Source organism: Aphelocoma coerulescens, chromosome 3 (assembly GCF_041296385.1).
Source record: "Aphelocoma coerulescens isolate FSJ_1873_10779 chromosome 3, UR_Acoe_1.0, whole genome shotgun sequence".
Classification (NCBI taxonomy): Eukaryota; Metazoa; Chordata; class Aves; order Passeriformes; family Corvidae; genus Aphelocoma; species Aphelocoma coerulescens.
The window spans coordinates 33,771,487-33,792,050 of record NC_091016.1 but is presented as its reverse complement, the minus strand read 5'-3'; the positions used below and the strand labels follow the sequence as shown (position 1 = coordinate 33,792,050).

The window sequence follows — 20,564 nt, the reverse complement described above, 5'->3', positions numbered from 1 at the left end:
TATCTAGTATGTACAACCAGGGTGTACACACATACATTTGTCCTTATCTTCAGGAAATTCAAATGTATATTCCAAGTGGTCATCAAAATTCACTAAAAGGAAGAGTGAAGCAGAGTAGGTTAGGATAGTTTTCAAAAGTTCATGGGGATTGATCAAAAACTACATAGAGAAAGCATCTTAGCCTTTAAAGGGTTTGGGAATGTTGGTTATCGCCATTTTCTGGCCTTTATATTTCATGAGGGTTATGTGTATTTCAGTTTTACTGAAATATATACTGTGTTCTTGCATGTAAGTTTTGCTTGACCAAAAGAAGAAGAACTTGGCATTTGTCTGGAATTTCTAAATGTTTGGCATCCTGGAAGTCCTGTTGCTGTTGCCAGTATACATAGATTGACTGTCCAGTGAATGCAGTGTGATCCCAACATGGGAATGATTGTGCATGTAGTTATTGTATCTACTCAGCATTTTCCTATGCACACAGTTCTTTCTGGAATTAATGCCTCTGTGCATCAGGAACTTTATGTCTGCTTTTAAAAAGCAATGCACATAGGAGAATTGTGATGCTTGTTTCCTTTCTAAGAGCACTTGTATTTTATCTACTGCTGCAGTTGGAAGGAGAAAATATGAGCAAAGAAGGATGGTTGTACAGGTAAGGTGTAAGACTAAAGATTAGGCTTGGGTATGTCATTTGTTTTAGCCAGTGACTCAATTCCCCATATGGAAAGAGGAGATAACTCCTCTTACCATACCATTAATTAATATAATTGATTAATTTGTTAACCACAAATGAATCCAACTGCATAAAAATCTATAGCAATAGTGTGTGTCCTGCAGAGCAGGTAATCATTTATTTCCTAAGAGGTGCTTAAGGAAGACTACCTGGCTACTTTAATAGCCTAAAAGCTGCAGTCTAAGGAAATACTTTGCCACCCCTATCCCATTTTTCCAAATAACAGCATTTTGATCCAGTGTATTGGAAGGTTGCCTAAGCTGAGTGGTCTGAAACAGCTGGTGTCTACATACAACACTATTTGCTGACTTGCCCATTTATTAAATATTATGTAGGAATTTTTCAGTGCCTGACTACCAAAAATTCAACTCCCGGAATTCCTTTGGAATTCTTTGCACCTACTCACAATCTCTTATTACTGACATCCCACTCTAAATTTGGCCTTCAGCATAGATGCTCATATGAGATGCACTAGGCTTTACAGAGAAATTATCTTCAGATATTGAAATATGTAGTGAAGAGACACTTCCTACTCAGGCATGAACATCTCTGACTCCCTAAACATATGCAGTAATCCCAGCTGTTATGTACCTTACTGTGCCCTTGCAACTATGGAAAATTTATATAAAAAAGGAAATGAAAGTAAAAATTGATAATAACTGCAGCACAAATTAAGGCAACAGTATATTGTCCTGCTATGTGTTAGTTTCAGCTCTGCTGGCAAAGTGACAGCAACCTTGGAGAGAGAAAAGTAAAGCGAAACAGCGCAATAGAGACCATAATTTGAAAATGGAAGTTGCAGCATCCTCTTCTTTGGGTGCAAGAAAAAATTACATTAGCTTCTTCTCTGGTTTGTATATGAAGACATATTTTAAAACAGTAAATCAATGACAAGGGAATGTTTGAAATTGAAAGGTCTTGGGTACATGGAGAATGAGTGATTTTGTAAGTACCTATTTACTGTAGGAGGTTTACTGTTATGTTTGCCAAACAGTATCCTATGCCTCCCACTTGCCAGTTAAGTCATTCAGCAAAACCAAATTGATTTCCTGACTGCATTACAAGGTTTGATCCCTAGACAGAGATGAAAATCCTTTTTGCAGTTCTTGAAGATTTATGGGGAAAGAAATTCATGAGGATGTCTTGAGACTTGCTGAACAAATACGTAATTAGAAAGCATTTAAGGCATTATGATATGTGCATTCTCCATAAGGAATTCAGGGAAGCTAACTATTAAAAGCAAAGAGACTGCCACAGCTCCATTTCAGTGTCTTCTTAGAAAATACACATATGGCAAGCAGAAAGTAAATATGCAGCACATGTATCCTCTATCCCTTCTTGCTCTTTTACTGATTATTCAATAACTAGAACCTGTGTTTAACTATGTAATTGGATCATTGGCAGCAAAAGCAATTAAAAACTAATATATTCAGCTAGAACTAATGATGGAATTCTAGAGAACTGTGTATTATTCTGTCTTCAGTGTGCTTTGGGATTTGGAAAATCTGTAAACTGACAAAACACTTGATAAATGATTCAACAGGAAGTGGTCTCAGTAACTCCATTAGTCTTTCTTATCTTCACTGTATCTGTCATCCAGCTCTCCACACATCACCTACTGAGCAAATATGCTCGCTTTGCACTAGCGTATGTGATAGATGAACAGGGCAAAAAGCAACTGAGGTCCCGTGTTTATTTATATGTTATAATCTGGAACTGATAGATCCTTTCCTGGAAGGTTCTTTATATAGAGTAATAACAATAGAAGAACTTTGTCTCCCTATGCCTGAATAACAAAGAAGAAAGTCTTTTGTAAGATTGTTCAAGGCCTCATGTTACCTTACTACAGGGACATCTTTTACTGTATCACAAAGTCACAGTGAACTTGTGACCAGTCTCTGCAAGGAATTCCAGTTCATTGCTGGCAAACTGAAATGCTGGCACGTCTACTGTAGGGAATAGGGAAGAGTGCAGAGATTCCATTTTATCTATGAGATTCAGTGCAACACCTTGATGAGAAACTATTCAGGAACACTGAAATGGGGATAGCCATTTTCACGTTGCTTTATCTGATCCAATAAACCTGCCTCCCAGAAAAAGCTAACTTGCTTGTGCACAAGGACATTCTGGGAGCACACAAATTCTGGCAGAAAGCTTCACCACAACATACATATTCACCACAACATATTTATAAGGGAGAAAACAGTGACTGAGTAGGACAGTCTGTGACAGAGGCGGTAAACTCTGTCTCCCTGGAGGAGCCTGGATTCTGTCCCAGGGTCAAGACAGAAATGTGACAGAACATAACCTTGCCAACAAGAAGCATTAGTTTGTTGTGGCAACACACCAGTCATGAAGTCAGCCAAGGGCAGAATCTCTGTGATGGTTGTGTCCTGGCCCTTGAACTGGGACAGCTGGTTTCACATTTTCTGTATGGAAAAGTTGTGAAGAAGAGTCTGTTGCCTGCTGCCTACCCTGTCATTGCACATCAGTTAGCCATGATAGTAACTTGCTTTACTTTCTTTCTCTTCTGCTCCTCTTCCTCAAACTCAATAACAAACAATTTGATTGACTTATTTACCCAAATCTTTTCTCAGATATGAAATCTATGTCTTATGCCCACTTCTATGAATTGCAGCAAGTACTACAAACCTGGAAACAAGGGGTTTGACTTTCAGTTCACATGCTGAAATGTCAGTCTGGTTCTAGTCAGTTAAAAGGATAGGATTGGTTTCTAGCTAATATATACTAGATATATATAGTATATATAATATACTATATATAGTATATATAGTATATTTATATACTAGATATAGCCTACAAGTTGTGCTCTGACTATACTGGAGGCAGTAAGAAACCTAAGGTAGATTTCCATGAAAGATTTCCTTGTTTGAGCTACAGAAGGATATCGATTATATTACATTTTAAAGAAGTGTGGTTCACTGTTCTTAACTTCCTGGTGGCCCCTAGCCAACTCCACAGGGAGTGCTGTACAAGTACACAGTGATTTTTGACAAATTCTCTCTTCAAAAGCCGACAGGTGAGATTTTTGGAAGATTCACCTACAGGCCCATATTCAGTGATCAATTTTTACATTCATATCTAGGCAAGGAACATGATGAACATAAATGAGAATTAAGCCCCTAGCCACTATGCTGTAGGCTCCAGTATGCCTTACCAGTATGTGCCTACTTTATTATCAGTCACTCCTTTCCTTAACCTACATCTTTGTCAGCACATAGATATCCCTGTTCTGTTCCAGAACATCCTTGAAGATGCTTTAGCATTATTACAAAAATAAGAAAAAACGTTCTTTAAAAAGGCAGCTCTCTTTGCCCTTCTTTTTCAGCTTTTTAATTATTTTTTTTCCTCACTACACCAATTATACATGGAGGATTTCAGCTATGATACACACAGTAGCCTAATTATGGAAAATGAACTAATTTCCTCAAGAAAACTGTGACTGAGTGACATCATTTGACTTCATGCTGTCTCACTAACATATTTGGCATCATGCAAGGGCATTAATCTATCCAATAAAGTTATGCACAATAAGAAATAATTTTGGAATGTGTTCTATTTTATCTCCTTAGATTAACACAGTGACTTGGGCTTACCTTTAAAAAAATAATCACAGAGAGATCTCAGAGCTGAGTTTACTATCCTGAAAAGAGGTGCTCAGGAGAATTTAACATTCTGCTGTGTGTTCACTCCCTTGCGCTGGGCAGGCACCTTGCATTGCATCAGGGCTGTCTGTGCCGTGGGACAGAAGCATTGTCCTCTGCTGTGCCACCCTCTGCAGTTATGGTGTCTATCACCAACAGACCAGCAAGTACTGGGAGTGCATGCATTCTCTGTAGCTGAAGTATTGTGATTTCTGAGGTTTCCATACTGATAAGGGAAGATATCAAATACAGCCCAAATAAAAGGTATTTTGTCTAGTGAGAATATGACTGGACCCTTTTCATACAGCTGTAGTCATTCAGTAGAGGATATTTCCAGCTGAGAAAAGGTAGAGTCATCTACCATATGGTATGTCAGGTTAAAGTAAGTACAATCTTAGCAACCTTCCAGCATTGTTAGGATCAGAGCATAATTCATCTGTATATCCTCATATACATGCCTTACTGTCTTTTATTTAAATAAGCCTTGTCTCAGTCTTCATTTTCTTTGTATTGTGTTTTGACCAGGAAAACCACTTGAGGCCCCCTCACCACTTTAGTATTTCTGTGGGAGGCAGTGATTTGACTTTATTTTTTTAATTACTTAAAAGCAAGACCTGCAAATAAGCTGCTTTCAAATCTGTGTTCTTCTTGCACTGAAATCATTAGAATGTCACCCAGACAATTGGGTGGCAAAGCTGGTCCTTCTGCTGAATCTGACGACATTTCCTGTATACAACCTGTATAGAAATATGATTTATAACACCATGAGCAAATTCGAATACTTCTTTTCATTGCTGGTAACTCCTGGGTTTTTATCAACAGGAGAGATGATATCCATCTGCATCTAATATAATTCAAATTCACAGTCACAGATGTGAGACTGCTGAAAGTTTCAGAATAGAGAGTTTGCACAAAAGCATTATTTTTAACACTCATTCAGTGCTAACTTATGGGGAGGGGAAGAATGAATCTCTTGCATTTTAATTACTGCACACAGGAGGTAACACTAAATAGTCTCAAATATATTCCCAAATCATAAAATCAAGGAGCAAAATAGGTTAGCCTTTCCCTGATAGGTTCTCTCTAAGCAATTCTGGCTACCTATGCTATACTTCCAAAGTTATTCCCATAATGATGAGAGCTAGATTATTTTTTTTAAGTGGCAATTTCTGTGTAGCTGCCTAGCTTCTGGGACCTGCAGCTCAAAAAGCTGTTGAAAATAATTGCTGATAAACTCACGAGAAGTAGCAATATAGCAAAGGACAGAAAAATCCAAGATCCTCCCTAACTGCTTCAGGCCCTTCTGAGCTGTGATCAGTTCTTGCCCTTCACTGGGCTGACAAACACCCCTTCTGAGTTGCCTGACCATACCATGTGCCCTTATTTTACAACAGTAGGCACACTCATCACCAAGTGTATGTTTCATGTGAAACCACAGGAAATGGTGGTTTCAGCTATTTTAAGCCTAAATGTGGGCAGTATTTTACAGCTGGTTTGATTTCAAGGGAACCACAGCAGTTAAAAAATGCATTTTAACCTTCAGGGCTGTACCTAAAATTTCATAAGCCACATGAAGAGCCCCAAATTAATGAATAATAATAATAATAATTCCCACATTTTTGGCAGCTGATTTGTGATTTATTAGTACCCAAGTTGGGAATAACTGACCTTGGCAAAACAAAGAGTTTGTTAATTCAGTCAAGGCTACATTTCACATCTTCTATTTGGCATTCTCCCATAGGCTGCAGCAAATCAAAGGGCAAATTTGGAAGCAAAAGGAAGGCACTGACTCACTAGTTAACTGAAACTTGTTTCGAATTTAGCAACTTCGTTCTGGGGCCCTCTAGCCAGAAATGTCTCTAAACTCAAAGCTGGAGGGGGCTTTAGAAGGCTTTAGGGTTTGCTGCCAGAAGTTTGCACAGTGAATTGGTGACTTCAGAGCTCGGACGGACGTTTGGAGCCCAAGGTGAGCTCCTACCTCTACACAGGCTTAACAAACCTGATCAGAACCTTTCTGTTTTTTTAATTCTGCAGTGGAAGGCTAAGGAAAGAGGACGAGGACACGGGCAGTGCAGCAGAAAGGAAGATCGTTCCAGGAGATCGCCCGCAGTGCTCAATCCCAGCGCGGCAGCCGGTGCGCCAGCCGGAGCCTTGGCTCCCGCCGTGCCAGCAAAGCGCAGCCACAGGAGCCGGGAAGGTGGGACAGCACAGCGATCCAGCGATCCAGCGATCCAGCGATCCAGCCACCCAGCCATCCAGCGATCCAGCAGCTCCCGTGCTTTGCCAGCGAGCCCCGAGTGCTCCCGGACTGCCCCACGACAGGCGCGGCGGGAGCCCCGCCCTGGCAGCGCGGAGCGGGGCAGGGCAAGGCAGGGCTGTGACTCTCAGGGGCTGGCTGAGAGCATCGGGAGTGACCGTCGGAGGGAAAGCGCCGGCTGGCCCTGGGAGCGAGGCACAAAGAAACTTTGGAGACCTTCAGCACTACGCAAGGGTGAGTGATTCCAGCTCTTCTGTAAGAGGAAGGAGGATGCTGTGGGTGGATTTTCATGTTCTGAAGAGTGTAATGTTAATTTCACTTATTTTCACCAATGCAATCCCAGAAGTGTTGCTCAGATAGAAAACCTGTACTAATTTGCTAAGAGTGATTTGCAAGTTGCAAGTTGCAACATCCAGTTGCTGTTATGAGGAGTGAGGTGAGATAGGACGAGAAAAAACTGTTTCTGCCAAGCTGCAGCAGTGTCCCAGGTGCTCAGCAGTGCCTGGGTGCTCAGGTGTGCTCCTTGTCACCCAGAGCATGGTAGGAACAGGTGAGGAAGGAGGGTGTCAGTAAAGACAGGTGGTAGGACTCCTGCCCCGCTGGTTTTATGGAGCAATTTGTCCGTGGCAGAGTTTGGTGCAATTCTGCTAGTTGAATAAAGAGTTGCTGTTGGTCTCGATTGGATGCTTTTGCTCCAAGTCCATTTGGGACTGGCTTAAAGGCCAGTGAAACACATGTTGGTAGCCATAAGTAGCCAGCTTCTAGGTGTAATGGATGTACTCTGGGTTTGGGGGGAGTGGGGAAAAGAGGCTTTCAGGTCTTCTGAGACTACTTTTTAGATTAACATAAGCTGCTGCTGGAGAAAAATATTTTAGGTTCTGCCTGATGCCGTCAGCTATATAAACTTCTTTGTAGGTCTTACAGAATGAGGTAGGTTCCCATTTGCATTACAGTCCTGAGGATGACTCTCCAAAGTACAATACTAAGATGTAAAAAGTGCGGGCTTGTGTATGCAGGTGGCTTCCTCTTGGTGGTGGGAACTGAGGCCTGACTGGGTAAGTGTTTGAACCTGGGATGCCACTGATCATAGACTCATCTGGACTCAGACTCCTTCAAAGAGCCTCACACCTTAAATCCTAGCGCTCTCTGTCACCTTCCATTTTCTTTCCCAAGATCCATTTAACCTAAATTACAGCAAGGTTTTTGAATTATCCTTTTGTGTGTGCTTGGTTGTATAAGGGCTGGCTTTGACATGTTGTTGCATGTTTAAAAGCAAGATACTACCTTTCTGCAGAAATGCACCATGTCTGCATAAGCACTTGTGTTCTTGGCTTTTCTCTAAAAAATAAGGTGTCTGTAGTGCTGTGGTTAGGGTAATTAATTCTGCACTTCTGGGATTCCCTAGTTGTTTGAAGCATGCTTAGCACTTCATGGAGTCAGATCCTTTAAAGTGACCTGAAATACCCAACTTTGGATGTGTGTTATTGAAATGGGGATTTGGCTTCTTAAAAGCCATGATATCCTGAGATATGTTCTTACTTTATTGCTGCACAGAGAATTTCAAAATTCTGCCTTGATGCTTTTGTCCAAGGACCTTACCATGTAGATGATCAGACTAGCACTGAGGCTAGCTTTCACTGAAACCAGTGAAAATCATTCTGTTAACCTCAGTGGTAGCTACCTTACCTCCTCTGGCTTGTAAAAGCACTTGAGAGGATTACCACTGTAGAGGCCAATGGTGTATTGTAGCTGTAAAAGTCTCATTTCAGACACCAAACTTTCCAGGTGTGCACACTGGGCACCACCTTAGATAAAAGTGGTGTTTCCCATGGTGCTGTTCTGTTGCAGCAAAGGTGGAGTTTGTTGCGGCAAAGGAGTATTTGTTTGTTAGGAGGATTTTTTAGTATCTCAGTGAGAGAAGCAAGAAAATAGGTCCTTGTTTGTTTCCTTATGCAGCCTTGAAATCACACTAAAGAAGTTCAATTTTCATTAAGATATCTCCCACCCTGCTTTTTTTTTTTTTTTTTTTTTTTTTTTTTTTTTTTTTTTTTTTTTTTGCATTCTGCACCTGAAAATTTCACTGCTGTCTGAAACTCCTGATAACCACATAGGTCTGCCTTACTGAAGAAAACATATGAGTGTGTGACTTTTTTCACCATCTTAGTGAAATTAATGAGATGGGACTTCATTGAAGTCGGTCACCAGCATGAACAAAGATGTGAATGCGTTAGGGAGCGAGATAGAGAAAAACTACAAGATGCATCTCTGAGATGATGAGGGTGATTCTGGTTGAAGGAACAAAATTCACAGGACTCTAGTTTCTCTGACTGGTGAACCTGTCTGTGCCACCTGCAGGGCAAGAGCAGATGAATCTCACAGGTGCTAACTGTGATGGTGTGCAGCTGGACTAAGGGCTTCAGCAGGATGTTCGTAGACATTAATCAGGATCTTGTTACTTAAATAATTTGAAGTAGTGCCATGCTCACAGCTGTTCCTCCATCCCTAGTTTGGTAAGCACTTCTCCAGTGCTCCTGAAGGCAGCCTGTGTCTGTCCCCAGTGCACTGCTGTTCTGCATGGCTCCAACACAAGCACCACCACCCCTGGTGCTCAGAGCTCTGGGTGCTGCTTCCTGCATGTCAGCTGGTGGCTCTGCCTTTCAACACTGCTGTCAGTAGAGGTAAATGGCTTATAAAACTTGGGTTATTTCCAACCAGGAAATAATATTTTTATCTTCTGAGTGTAATCACCCAAAATGTGGTGTCTCCCCCGGGCCTGGAGACCACCACCAGGCAGTTGGTGCTTTGGCTGGAAGTATCAGTATTAAAAGGAGGGGTCTAAAGCTTTGGAGGTGTTTGAAGTGGTAGAAATTAGTGGAAAGGTTTGCATCTTTCTTGAAGCCAGTCTGTTCACTGGCAAGAAAGAAGATACTGGACTGTATTTGGGGGCTGACATTATGGCTTTGAAGAAAAGTAGAGAAGGCTCTGGTCTGGTGTAGTTTTCTCTCCCCAGTTGTTTAGGTGGTCAAGCCTGTGCTCAGAAGGAAAAATGGACAGTAGGGCTGGCACAGTCTAGCTAGCTCCTAGTGACTTGAAACCAACCAGACAAAAAAGCCTCAGAAACCTTTGTCTTTGAGGGGAAGTGTTACATAAATTGCAAATTTTTAACTAATCATTTTTGCTCTGCTGGTATTTGATCTTGCAGAATCTGTGTGATTGTATCTCACCATGACCTTGCTGCCAGTGACCTTGGAAGCACAGTGAGTTGGCTTCTATAAAATTGATGGTGTGTTTAAAGATGAGCAGTACTTATAAGCCGTTTTTGTTGAACAAAACCTGTGGGTGGAGTGCTGTTCCTTCTCTTACAGCATCTGTAAAAGGGAAATATCTCCCTCCCCTTTGAAACTTGCAGCAGGCCAACTTGTACGTTTTGACTTATACCCAAGATTTTTTGATGGTGATATATAAACATCAAGCTTCTTAGATACATACAGTAAAATATGGTAGAGAACAGGTGTAACAGCACTGCTCTCTGTGAATCATCCTTAGTCTGAGACTGCCCTCTCTTGGAGGCCATCAGTTGCTTTTACACCCTCCTTTTTTTTTTTTTTTTTTCCTTTTTTTTTTTTTTTTTCTTTTTCCTACCGGAGTAGGGGCTTAGTTCTCCTTCCAGAGAAATCTCTAGGAAGTTTTGAAATAATTCAAAATACTTTCTGCTATATTCAGCTCTGGGTAGACAACTGTCTTCTAGGTCTTGGGGTTTTTTATTTAATTTTTTCTTTTCCTTTAGAAGCAAGGGAAATCGATGGAAGATTAGAAATAAATCAACCTTTCAAAGCATTTGTTTTGATTCTAGCAAGGGTAGAGTTCCAAGGAGCCAAAGGGATGTAGATGATCAAACCTTGCTGAATTATTGGGAGGAATTTCAATGCCATAGAATGTCAATGCCATAGGAAATCTTGCTCTGATGATTTTGAACTTCATTCTACTTAAATGTTTCAAGTAACATCCTTTTAGTAATATGACCAGGTTAACAAGAAGGTATAAGGACTAAAAGTTTTCTTTAGCTAAAATAATGCAGAAATATTTGTTTAAATTTAGCTAGATTGACAAGTTAGTCTAGACCTGTTCATTCACTCTCATTCTGGTGCCTAAACCAGAAAACGTTTATTTTATTCATCTGTCAAGGTTTTAAAAAATAATTTTCTGAGGTGATTTAATATGACACAAAGTTGGTATGGTTGAGAACACTCTGCTATCCTGCTGTTAAAGCCTGACTTGACAGATTTTGGTGAGTAGCTTATGATTTGTTTTAGGGAGAAAACAAATTTGAATGCTTCTGCTGGCCTAGGAGCATATCCATTTTACTTTGCTACAATACTCCCCTGAAACCTGATTTTTGCCCAGTTTCATGGGATATCCTGAGGCCAGGGGAGAGATTCTTGACGTTCTGATCCATGTTCCCAACCAAACCAAACCACCATGTCCTTGACATTGAGAGTAAACCAACGGGTAGAAGACAGGCTTGCAGAAGGGAGGCAATCCAGACAGTGCTGAAGGCACCTCAAGGAGGCCACAACAGCTCCAGTTGTTTTCACTTCAGTTGTTTTCAGGGGCATCTTCTCAGAGTGAGCCTACCTGCCTTCAGGTTGCAGACTTCAAGGGGTTAAATTAGTTTTTTTTTGTTTGTCTGTGGTCATGTTATATGGTACTTCTTAACAAAATGCTGGAAACTTGGGATTATCCCAGATCCTGTTTCTTTGCTGAACAAAGGTTCACTCAAGCCTTTAGCGGTCACATATTCCCAGCAGCCTTCTTCAGCTCACTGGATTGGGGTCTGTTGTTGGTTTTGCTACAGTAACCCCAATGGAGAAAACACTTTATCTTTTCACAGGAGAAAAAGGAAATTAATTGATTAACACTGGTTGGCTCACCAAAATCACATCAGCCTTCAAAGATATCCAGCTTAAAAAAGAATATTCTGAATGTCTGTCTCTGACCAGATTAGCTTTTCAAGGATGAAATAAGTTATCTTCTGTGTTCTTCCTGTGCAAAGAACAATTTCTCTGTCTATTAAGACAAGAAAATGCCCGATTTTTTTTCCTTTTACCCCCACAAATGGATGTCTGAGAACATTCTCCCATGGCGGTGGGAGCATGTTCCTTCCAGAGCCTGTAGGGGGTGGAAAATTATTTTGGCATCAAACCTTAAGTCAGAGGTGCTGAATAAGTAGCCACTCTAATAGCAGGAGTTTTAAGAACATACTTTCCTAAGATGCTTTAAACTTTCAGCTATGGTGGAACAATTTTTTTAAGTTCAGTTGTTCTGAACCCTGGCTAAGATCAAAATTGGAACAACTGCTGTTCTGATTGGATACAATCTAGAATAGCTGCTGCAAAATTTGGCTTGAGCTTTGAATTTATGTAGGGTTCAGTTGCTTGTAGCCACCATGGTATTTCAGCAAAGAATATGGAAATAAGTAGCCAGTCAGTTTTTGGTAGTATTTAACACGTCTCATTGCATTTTGAAGACTAGGTCAGCTTGTAGTGATTTATATAGAGATATCTTGTGTTCTTCTGCTGTTTCCAGATCTGGGGCTTGTGGCTTCTAACCAGTGAGCTCTCAGCATGCTTCGTGTGAGACGAGAATTTAAGCTTTTTCTCTTGCCTTCCCTTTCTTGCTGGAGAGGAAAATCATCAGCACAGGAAGAGCAGGGTGTCTTTTAGCTCCCACTCCACTGCCATTCTGGGCCTGGTACAGTTGAATCAACGTTCTTTTTCCTCCAATACCCTCTTCAGCTTGAGGACAAGGAGTAGGATGGAGAGGACAAGAAGGTAGCAGCTGGGAAGATTGCTCTGGGAGACACAGCAGATGACAGTATTGTGCCTTATTCCCTTTCGTGGTGCAAGGACATCCCATGGGTGCTTTTGACCTTCTGAAAGGCAATGTCCTTTCATTCTTCTGAATGGAGAATGGTGATAGAAGAGAGCATTTCACAGGGTTGGAAGGTAGTTTAGTTGGAGGGCAGACTCCTGTGAAATGTACTCCTTGGCATCACTGCCCCCACCCAGGGACTGTACTGAAGATTTCTGCTGTGATTTGAGACTGCAGGGAGAGACTGTTTGAGACTGGCTGAGAGAGCAAGTGAGGGAGAGGCAGTGTCAGTGCAAAGACTGTTTTTTAGAAAAACAGAAAAAGGTAGGTCAGGAGAGGGATTTGAGTGGGGCACAGCTACAGATTGTGCTATCAGATAAAATGTGACACCTCGTTTCCTGCACAGCCCCTGGTATCTAATGGTGTGGCTTAGATCTGGCTGCAGTCTGTTCTTCTCTGATGTGTTCAGGATCTTTCCTTTCCCTATGTATTGTCAGAACTCTTACAAGAACCTAATATTCCTGAGGTCTCAGTCAAATTAGGATTTGACTGGGCAGATATTTATTTTAAAAGGGAGAGTAAAACCCAAAGCCTCTCTGTCAAGAGACGCAAGAAGGACAGCAGAAATTACTGAATTTTCTGCTTCTACTTCAAAGATGTAGTAAGATTATTTTCCTTAACAACAGCTTTTTTTTTTCATTATTGACTTTTTTTTTTCAACCCAGGGGCCACTTTTGATGTCAGACTGCATGTAAAACATATCCAAAAATCCTAAGGCAGTGTCTTTAACAGTGATGTTTCACACATGCTCCAAAAGCACCCATAAAAACACGTGTGAAGAGTGGAAAGTATTACGTTTTCTCCCTGTGGGCTCTGTCCCTGTGCATGAACAAGTCAATCACTAAAAGAGCAGCAGAGTCAATGACATTTTAACCCAATTGATCTGTGATGTATTTTACTTCTTGCTTACCTACTGTAATGACCCCTGTGTTTGTGTGTCTGGGGTCAGCACTGGGGTAAAAAGGAGTGTTTTCAGTGGTTATTGGAGAGCCACATCCAGGCTGGCTGGCTGCTCCCAGCCAAGAAGAGTCCTAGCTAAGTTCCTCCTTTGCTGTCCCCAAATGAAGCATGAATCTGAATATACCTCATTTTCTCAGCTGCTAATTCTCAGGAAGCAGTTGGGATTTGGAGATCTGAGGTATTTCCTCTTCCGTGAAATTTGATTGAGATTTCCTAGCTCAACTGGTATGAATCATTAGTAATTTTGAGATTCAAAAATATTAGTAGCAGAGATGAACAGACTGAACAAAATATACCTTGCTTTTTTAGAAACAAAGGAAAAACCTAGCGGAGCTTAGTGATCCTCTTGTAAATATTCTCTTTTTAGTTCTACTGGAAGTTGAGAAGATAAGGCCATTTGACTCGGACATTCACACAAATGCAGAACCAAGCTTGGAAATTTATGGGAAAGGTCGAGCATCCTCTTTGCTCGGCCTCTGAAGCGGTTCCCCAAAAGGTGGCAGTCTCTGCTAGCAGGAATGTGTCTCTCGCTGGCAGATGGATGCTTTTCCTTAAGGTTCATCCAGTTCAATGTTCTGCATTGGCTGGGTCTTTTCCCCTCCCCTCCGCTCCCCCTCTCCCCATAACCTTTATCTTTCCAACGAGAGCAGCAGCCTGTATATTTGACAAATATTTGTCTAGCACTGTAAATGCACACAGACTTAAAAATGACCTTTGAGTTAAACCAGAGCAGATTCCCACACGAAGAGGAATTAGTTTTAGTTGGGTTTTTTTTCCTAAGCTGTGTAAACAAAAATTATTAGAATGCATGCTATGAATGCTTCATCTCTGCATCTGTGGCTGGGCTTCCACAGTTTTTTAAAATGTCATCACAGCTATAACTATTCCCTAAAAAACATGCCAAAGGCCTGGACCTGTACTTTCCAGTTACAAGGAAATCTTCCTGGCTTATTCAGTGTTCACTTGACTAGGGGTGAGATCTGAAGGACTTGAAACTGTCCCTGTGTTGTAATTCAGACCCTGTGGAGCTGGGACTCTTTGCTTACTGGTGTGTTTCTAGTGAAGCTGTATTTACTTGCCAGCTTGGGCTCTACTTCTCCATGAGCAGAGTTTTTCCTGAACCACTGCTGGATCTGACAGCAGTAACAAGCTCTGCATCCTCCTGCAAGACCCAGCCAGTGGTCATTATGGGACAAGAGGGAATGCATTTCATATTCTGGTGTTTCCACTTCCACCCCCATCACATCCTTACACACATGATAGAAGAGCTCAGTGAACCTAGGGAACGGAGTGGAAAATGTCTGCAGAAGCAGATAATTCTGTCCTTCCATTGACAGAAACCCAGGTTTACCTCTTGGGACACTCAAAGGCATGTGCTGTTTATTCCCTTAAAAAACATGGAAAAACAGACTTTTCAGAATGGATCTTTTGCACTCAGGAGCCTGACATTATATTTTTGGTCCTTTTAAAAGTAGAGTTAAACTAACAAGTGTATTCTAGAGACAGTTTCACTGGGACTGAGCTTTCTACTGTGCTGGTTCTCTAAAGTAGCTTTGTCTTTACAGCAGGACAATTTCTATGTTGGTTTGGTTGGATTAAAAGGATCTTCATAATAATAATTCAAACTAGCACGGTACCATTAGAAATTTGATTTAAGTAATCTGTTTATATAATTGGGCTTGTTCTAGGATTGTCTTCTCTTTAAAAAATAAATTAATTGGTTAACAAATCTGACTCAGTGTCACTCAAAAATTACATGACTTGGAATGAAAACCTGGCATTCTTGGATTTTTTTTTTTTTCTGGTGCAGAGGGAATTTGGGAGTGTGGTATTAGTTTGTTTTTAAGAATGCATTTATTTGGTTGCCAGATCCTGAAGAAGTGATGAGTGTAAAACCCAGCTTTCCTCACTACTGATCTTTGGAAGGGCCTTTGGTTCCACTGTTGCCTGCATTAAGGCTTCACAAAATGGGATAAATAGTCAAAAGCCAACAGCACAGAAAACATCTAAGGGCATCTGATCCACATCAGGGAAGGTAGATCAGAGCTAGAGAAGATTCAGATCACAGAAACAGTAATTGTCAAAGGCACCAAACAGCTTCTGTACAGCAGATAGGCTTGGGACTTCCTTTCTTGGGAAAGAAGCTACTGAGAAAGGATGGACAAGTGTCTTTTGATGCCTCAAGGAAGGAGAAGATGAAAAGGAATTTTCTTGCTGCTGCTTATAATCAGAGATCCAGGGAATCTGAAAAATTTTTGTGGGTTTGGGATTTAAAGCAAGGGGATGTGGTTTGTAATGTCATCTAAGCAGTTGTGCAGAGGCTGGAGGTACTGGAGCTTCACATGGATTCAGGAGTGCAGGATTAAGGAGTCCCACAGGAGACCTGTGAATTGTGCTGATCCTGGCAGAGTAACTTGCACTAGTCTCACTTTTTCCTCCCCATCATCCGCTATTTGCCAGTGTCAGAAACAGAATAACCCAGGCTGCAGAGACTGATGTTGCCAAAAGATGGGCCCATATACGGTGTGTGTCAGTGATTTTTAGACACTGTAATAACTAAATTTCATATGGATAAGAACCAATTTGAAAGTGAAATCTTTAAAGGTTCTCTTTGTCTTTAGGCATTCATGACTTCTAAGTAACTTTTCTCCTTTCAAATAAATATTTCACAGATGTAGAAGGAAATTAGATGATCTGGATTATTTCACAATTGATGTAGAATTTGCTTCCATTTTTTTTATCCTTTTGCCTCTTGGCTTGGCACACTGCAATTTCTCATTAGGGGCCAGATTCTGGGAGATGAATATTCTAACTCCCACAGAAAGTTTTCTGGAAGCATTTGGCAGAGGAAAAAAACCTCAGTTTTTTTCTATTACAGAGGGGTTTTCTTCTTTTTTTCTTTTCTTCCCCTCCCCCCCCCTTTTTTTTTTTGTTTGTATTTTTTTGTTTGGTTGGTTTGTTTTTTTGTGTTTTTTTGGTTTTGTCTTGTTTGGGGTTTGGTTTTTTGTATGGTTTTTTGTTTGGTTGTTGCTGGAGTTCTTTTCTCTCTTTTTTTTTTTTAAACTGATCGCATTTGGAGCATTTACTTTTCTCATATCTGGATTAACCAAAAAAAAGGAAAAAAAAAAAGAAACACCCACACAAAACCCCTCTAAACCAGCTCCCCTGTGGACGGAAGTACCATGACCACACTGGCCCTGCACATGCTGCAGAGGTCTTCAATGCAGACGACCTGACACTGTCATTAAAATAATTAGTAAAAGTGTTTCAATTAAAGTTTTTCAAAACTCTCATTTTTCTTCTTTCCTCAGTTAAATTTCATGGGGTTTTTGTAAGCTGACATTGGGAGGCCCATTGAAACACTGGAAACCTACTTGGTTAGATGCTATCTAAAACTTGGTGGTGGAATGGTCAATAATGTTTGTTGTGAAGATTTTTTGTGCAAGTTGGATGAGAGTGACCCTTCTTAAAACAATAAATAGTCCAACAGCAAACTAGATCATGCATAAGTTATAAGGCATTAATAAACTTACATAAGTATAACCTTTCGTTGTTGTTATTATATTTTTAAAATCTACTAGGGAATAAATTTCCTAATCAGATAAGGGAAGGAATGAATGTTAAATGCACATTGCTTTAAAATAGACCTGGAGTCTTAGTTTCTTTGGATCTCTGTTGCAAAGATGTTTGGATCAAAGCTTATTTTTTTAATGACAAATAAATTGCATTAAACACAATTATATGCCTTTCATGAAGAGTCAAAGACAGAGCTTGTCAGCCATGCAAATATTTTGGCATATGCATTACAGGTTTCTTCTGGGCTGGGCAACCTCTAATTTAATTTAAGAAATGAGTGGGGGAGAATCATATTTATAATAATAAAATCACCGTTTCAGAAGAAAAGGATAGGAGCCTGTTTACTGCCTTCAGTGGGCTTCAGATCAGAAGCAAAATTATCACAGTTATCTCTAATGCCCTTAAAATTATTGTAATAAACTTCCTTTTCTTCTCTTCAGTACCCACGTGGAAAATCTTGTAATCTCTGCTAATTTTGAGGCAACAGTTTCCCTGACTTTATTAGAGGCTTTCCAGAACTGTGTTAATGAAACAATGATACATGACAGGTTGGGTGTTATGGTCTAATAATGATCTGCCTTGGAGGTTAATGGCATTTGGCTCGCAGCCTCCGAGTAATAGGAGTGTGCACTCAGTGCCCAGGTGTAGCGTTATTAATTCACTTGGGTTTACTCCAGGCCCTATGTGCATCATCAAAACATTTGGCCCTTCCTTCTTCAGCCCCAGTGTTAGCCTGGTGTTCGAGGAGAACGGCAAGATTTTGCCAAGTGGGAGTAACACACCTCAAAAGAGAGATAGGATGAGAGGAGCGTTTCCCCTGCTCCTCCCCAGGCCACAGCCTGCCCAGCATGCCTGGTGCCCTTCTCCCTTGCCTGGTGCAAGGCTGCAGCTGGGCACTGAGCTGTGCTTCGCTGTCCTCTCCCCATGCCCCACTCTCCTGGGGAGGTGGGAGCCTAGGCTGTGCCACTCCTGCTACGTGCCTAGGAGAGCTCAGCTTTGACAATTAAGCCTTGAGGACAAAGAAGCTGAAAGGCCATGGGAGGCAGGTGATAGCTGTCTGCTCCCAGGGCTTGGAGGCTTTACAGGTGGATTTGCTTCAGCCACAGGGTGGGAATGTACAGGGTAGAGGCAGGGGCAGAAGCAGAATAGCCCGAGATGGCATGAGGCAGGACATGATCCCAGTAACACTGGTGTGGTGGCGATGCATGGCTGCATGCACTGAGGCAGGGTGCACTCACAAGTGTTACATTTTTTGGTTCTCTAATGACTGTTGTTACTGCAAAGAGAGGTAGCAACCTGTGGGTGCAGAATAATATGGATGTGTAATTAGCTCAAACCTGGAAGAGAAGGAGGGGTCATTTTGTTTAGCTGAGGTACGTTCCCTCTGGAAGAGAAAGCAGCCTAGAGGCTCAAGAACAAATTTTAAATACAATTTCCCTAGGTTACAATTCAAACCCTCCCCCAAATCCTTCTGCTACAGCAGGAATGAGAAAACTGAAACCAAACCACCTACTTATTGCATTAACACAGCCAGACAGTCCTGGGGGTATGAAGTAGAGCACCAAGTGCATACGCTGCTGGGTGGGAATGACGCAGACACTGCTCTTGAGTGAGACACCACTGCCTGCACTCTGATTTTCTGAGTTGTTTGATGAACCCAAGCACTGCCCTGCATCTGGTAGAAAAGGGCCAAGAAGAAAAAATACGGTTCTCATTCTCACTGATGAATTTTGCTTGTGGGTAAATAGGCCTGAGACCCCAGCATTCATTTCAGACAATGCAGTTGTTATCACACGGAATATGAGGAGAATGAGTATTTCTGTACTTCAGTTGCTTAACTAAGAATGACTTCCAGGGTGAAATATCTCTGCTGATCACAGGGAAGGGCAAACAGTAATGCCGTGTATTGTGTTTGATGTTTGTCTAGTAGAGTGATTTCTTCTTGTGCTATGATTTTTGGTTTATTAGTGCTTAAAATGGGAGCTTTTTTTAGCAGACATATAACTAGACTCTGTGGTGATGCCGTCCAGTGATTAAAAATAGCCTCTTACGTGGGTGGAGAAACTATGAGTTTACAATGAAGAACAAATCCTTTAAATGCTCTCCAGGAAAGGATAGACAACTGATTTGGAGTTAAGAATATTAAAATATCATCATTGTTGTGTAATATGTCCTGTCCCAATACTTCAGTTCTTGAAAAGAGTAAAGATGCTGCTCCTGTGAGGCTGCTGTTGCTCTATTGTCCAGATGCAGTGATGTCTGAAACGGTGTCTCTAGCAGAGACTGATGTCTGCAGGCTAACTGTGTGGGAGACCAGGTGTGCTGTGGGATGGAGGGGGCTCAGGAAGCCAGAGTGCTATTTCTGGCTCTGTCGAGGTTCTGGCACATGACCTGGGGAAAGGCACTCAGCCTCTCCCTGCCTGTGTTTCCTTTCCTGTTTATATAGCCTGCACACACTTCAGGCAGTCTTCTTTGACTGCTTTCAGTATTGAAAGTCTACTTCTCCTCTTTGCTGAAGGAGAGCTATAGCCATCTCTATTAAGGGCTGTGGCCCTTAATGTGTGATAGTGGATACATTAAGAGATGTGGAGATTCTTCATGATCCCAGTCAGGGATTTGTCTGTGAACAGCAAACATATTTACTCTTTCCTGTGAATAATAGATGGTTCTTTCTCTCATGACTCTTCTTTTCCCCAGCTGAATTTCCTCGCTCTAAGTTCCAGAGAATTACTAGTATAGTAGCCATTGCATATCTTTTTTAAAAGTCAGAGTGAACTTGAGAAGGCAAGATGCTGAAACAAGAATTTGTTCCATAGAGGTCCCACTTGATGATTAGAGTACTTTATGAAACGTACCTGTGGTATGGAATAGTGACAACAATTTGTGTGCAAGTCATAATAATCCAGAAAACAGTACTATGTTAGGGGAAAATACACCACCAGTAGTGTGAGATAGGTGAGGCAGCTGCATTCCCAGGTCCAGCCATCAGCGAGGCTAACAATGTATTCCCAGGCATTAGTAAAGGCTGCACGCCGCTCCCTTTTCCAGCTGAGCAGGGCAGAGGTCCTCTACTGAGGGGTTGGGAAAAAGCACATGTATTTTTTGCCCTGGTCTAGTAGCTGACTCCCTTGTATTCTAGCCCCTAGAGACAGCCCTGGCTCCCAGGCTGGTTCACCACCTCACTTACCAGCTAGTTCAGCTCAGGCCTTGCTTGCACTTGCATGCTCCCCTGCACACCTGCGCTCCCTCCATGGATACGTGGACACTCCAACCCAGGATCTGACTCCACTAGCTGCACTCAGATCCCTGTACACACACACGTGCATAATGAATAGAATCCCTCACCCAGCATAAAAGTTAGAAATTAATTTGATAAGAAGTCAGTGTGGATGCAGCCAGGTAAGTGTACCAAAGAGGCAACTGGTTACATGTGACCAGTCTTTTA

The 20,564-nt window shown here is 41.5% G+C and overlaps 1 protein-coding gene and 1 long non-coding RNA gene across 2 annotated transcripts in view; both read left to right on the top strand.

Annotated features, from left to right (window-relative positions):
- Nucleotides 1-20,564, top strand: part of LOC138107046 (uncharacterized) — an 80,081-nt gene that overhangs the window by 32,145 nt on the left and 27,372 nt on the right. Inside the window, exon 3 of the mRNA XM_069008380.1 lies at nt 6,286-6,886. Within this exon, the coding sequence (XP_068864481.1) occupies nt 6,286-6,886 (601 nt within the window). The remainder of the gene's footprint in view (nt 1-6,285; nt 6,887-20,564) is intronic.
- On the top strand, nt 9,140-15,272 carry LOC138107903 (uncharacterized). Its single transcript, XR_011149760.1, has 3 exons — nt 9,140-9,330; nt 9,855-9,909; nt 13,911-15,272. It is a non-coding gene; the product is annotated as an uncharacterized lncRNA (long non-coding RNA).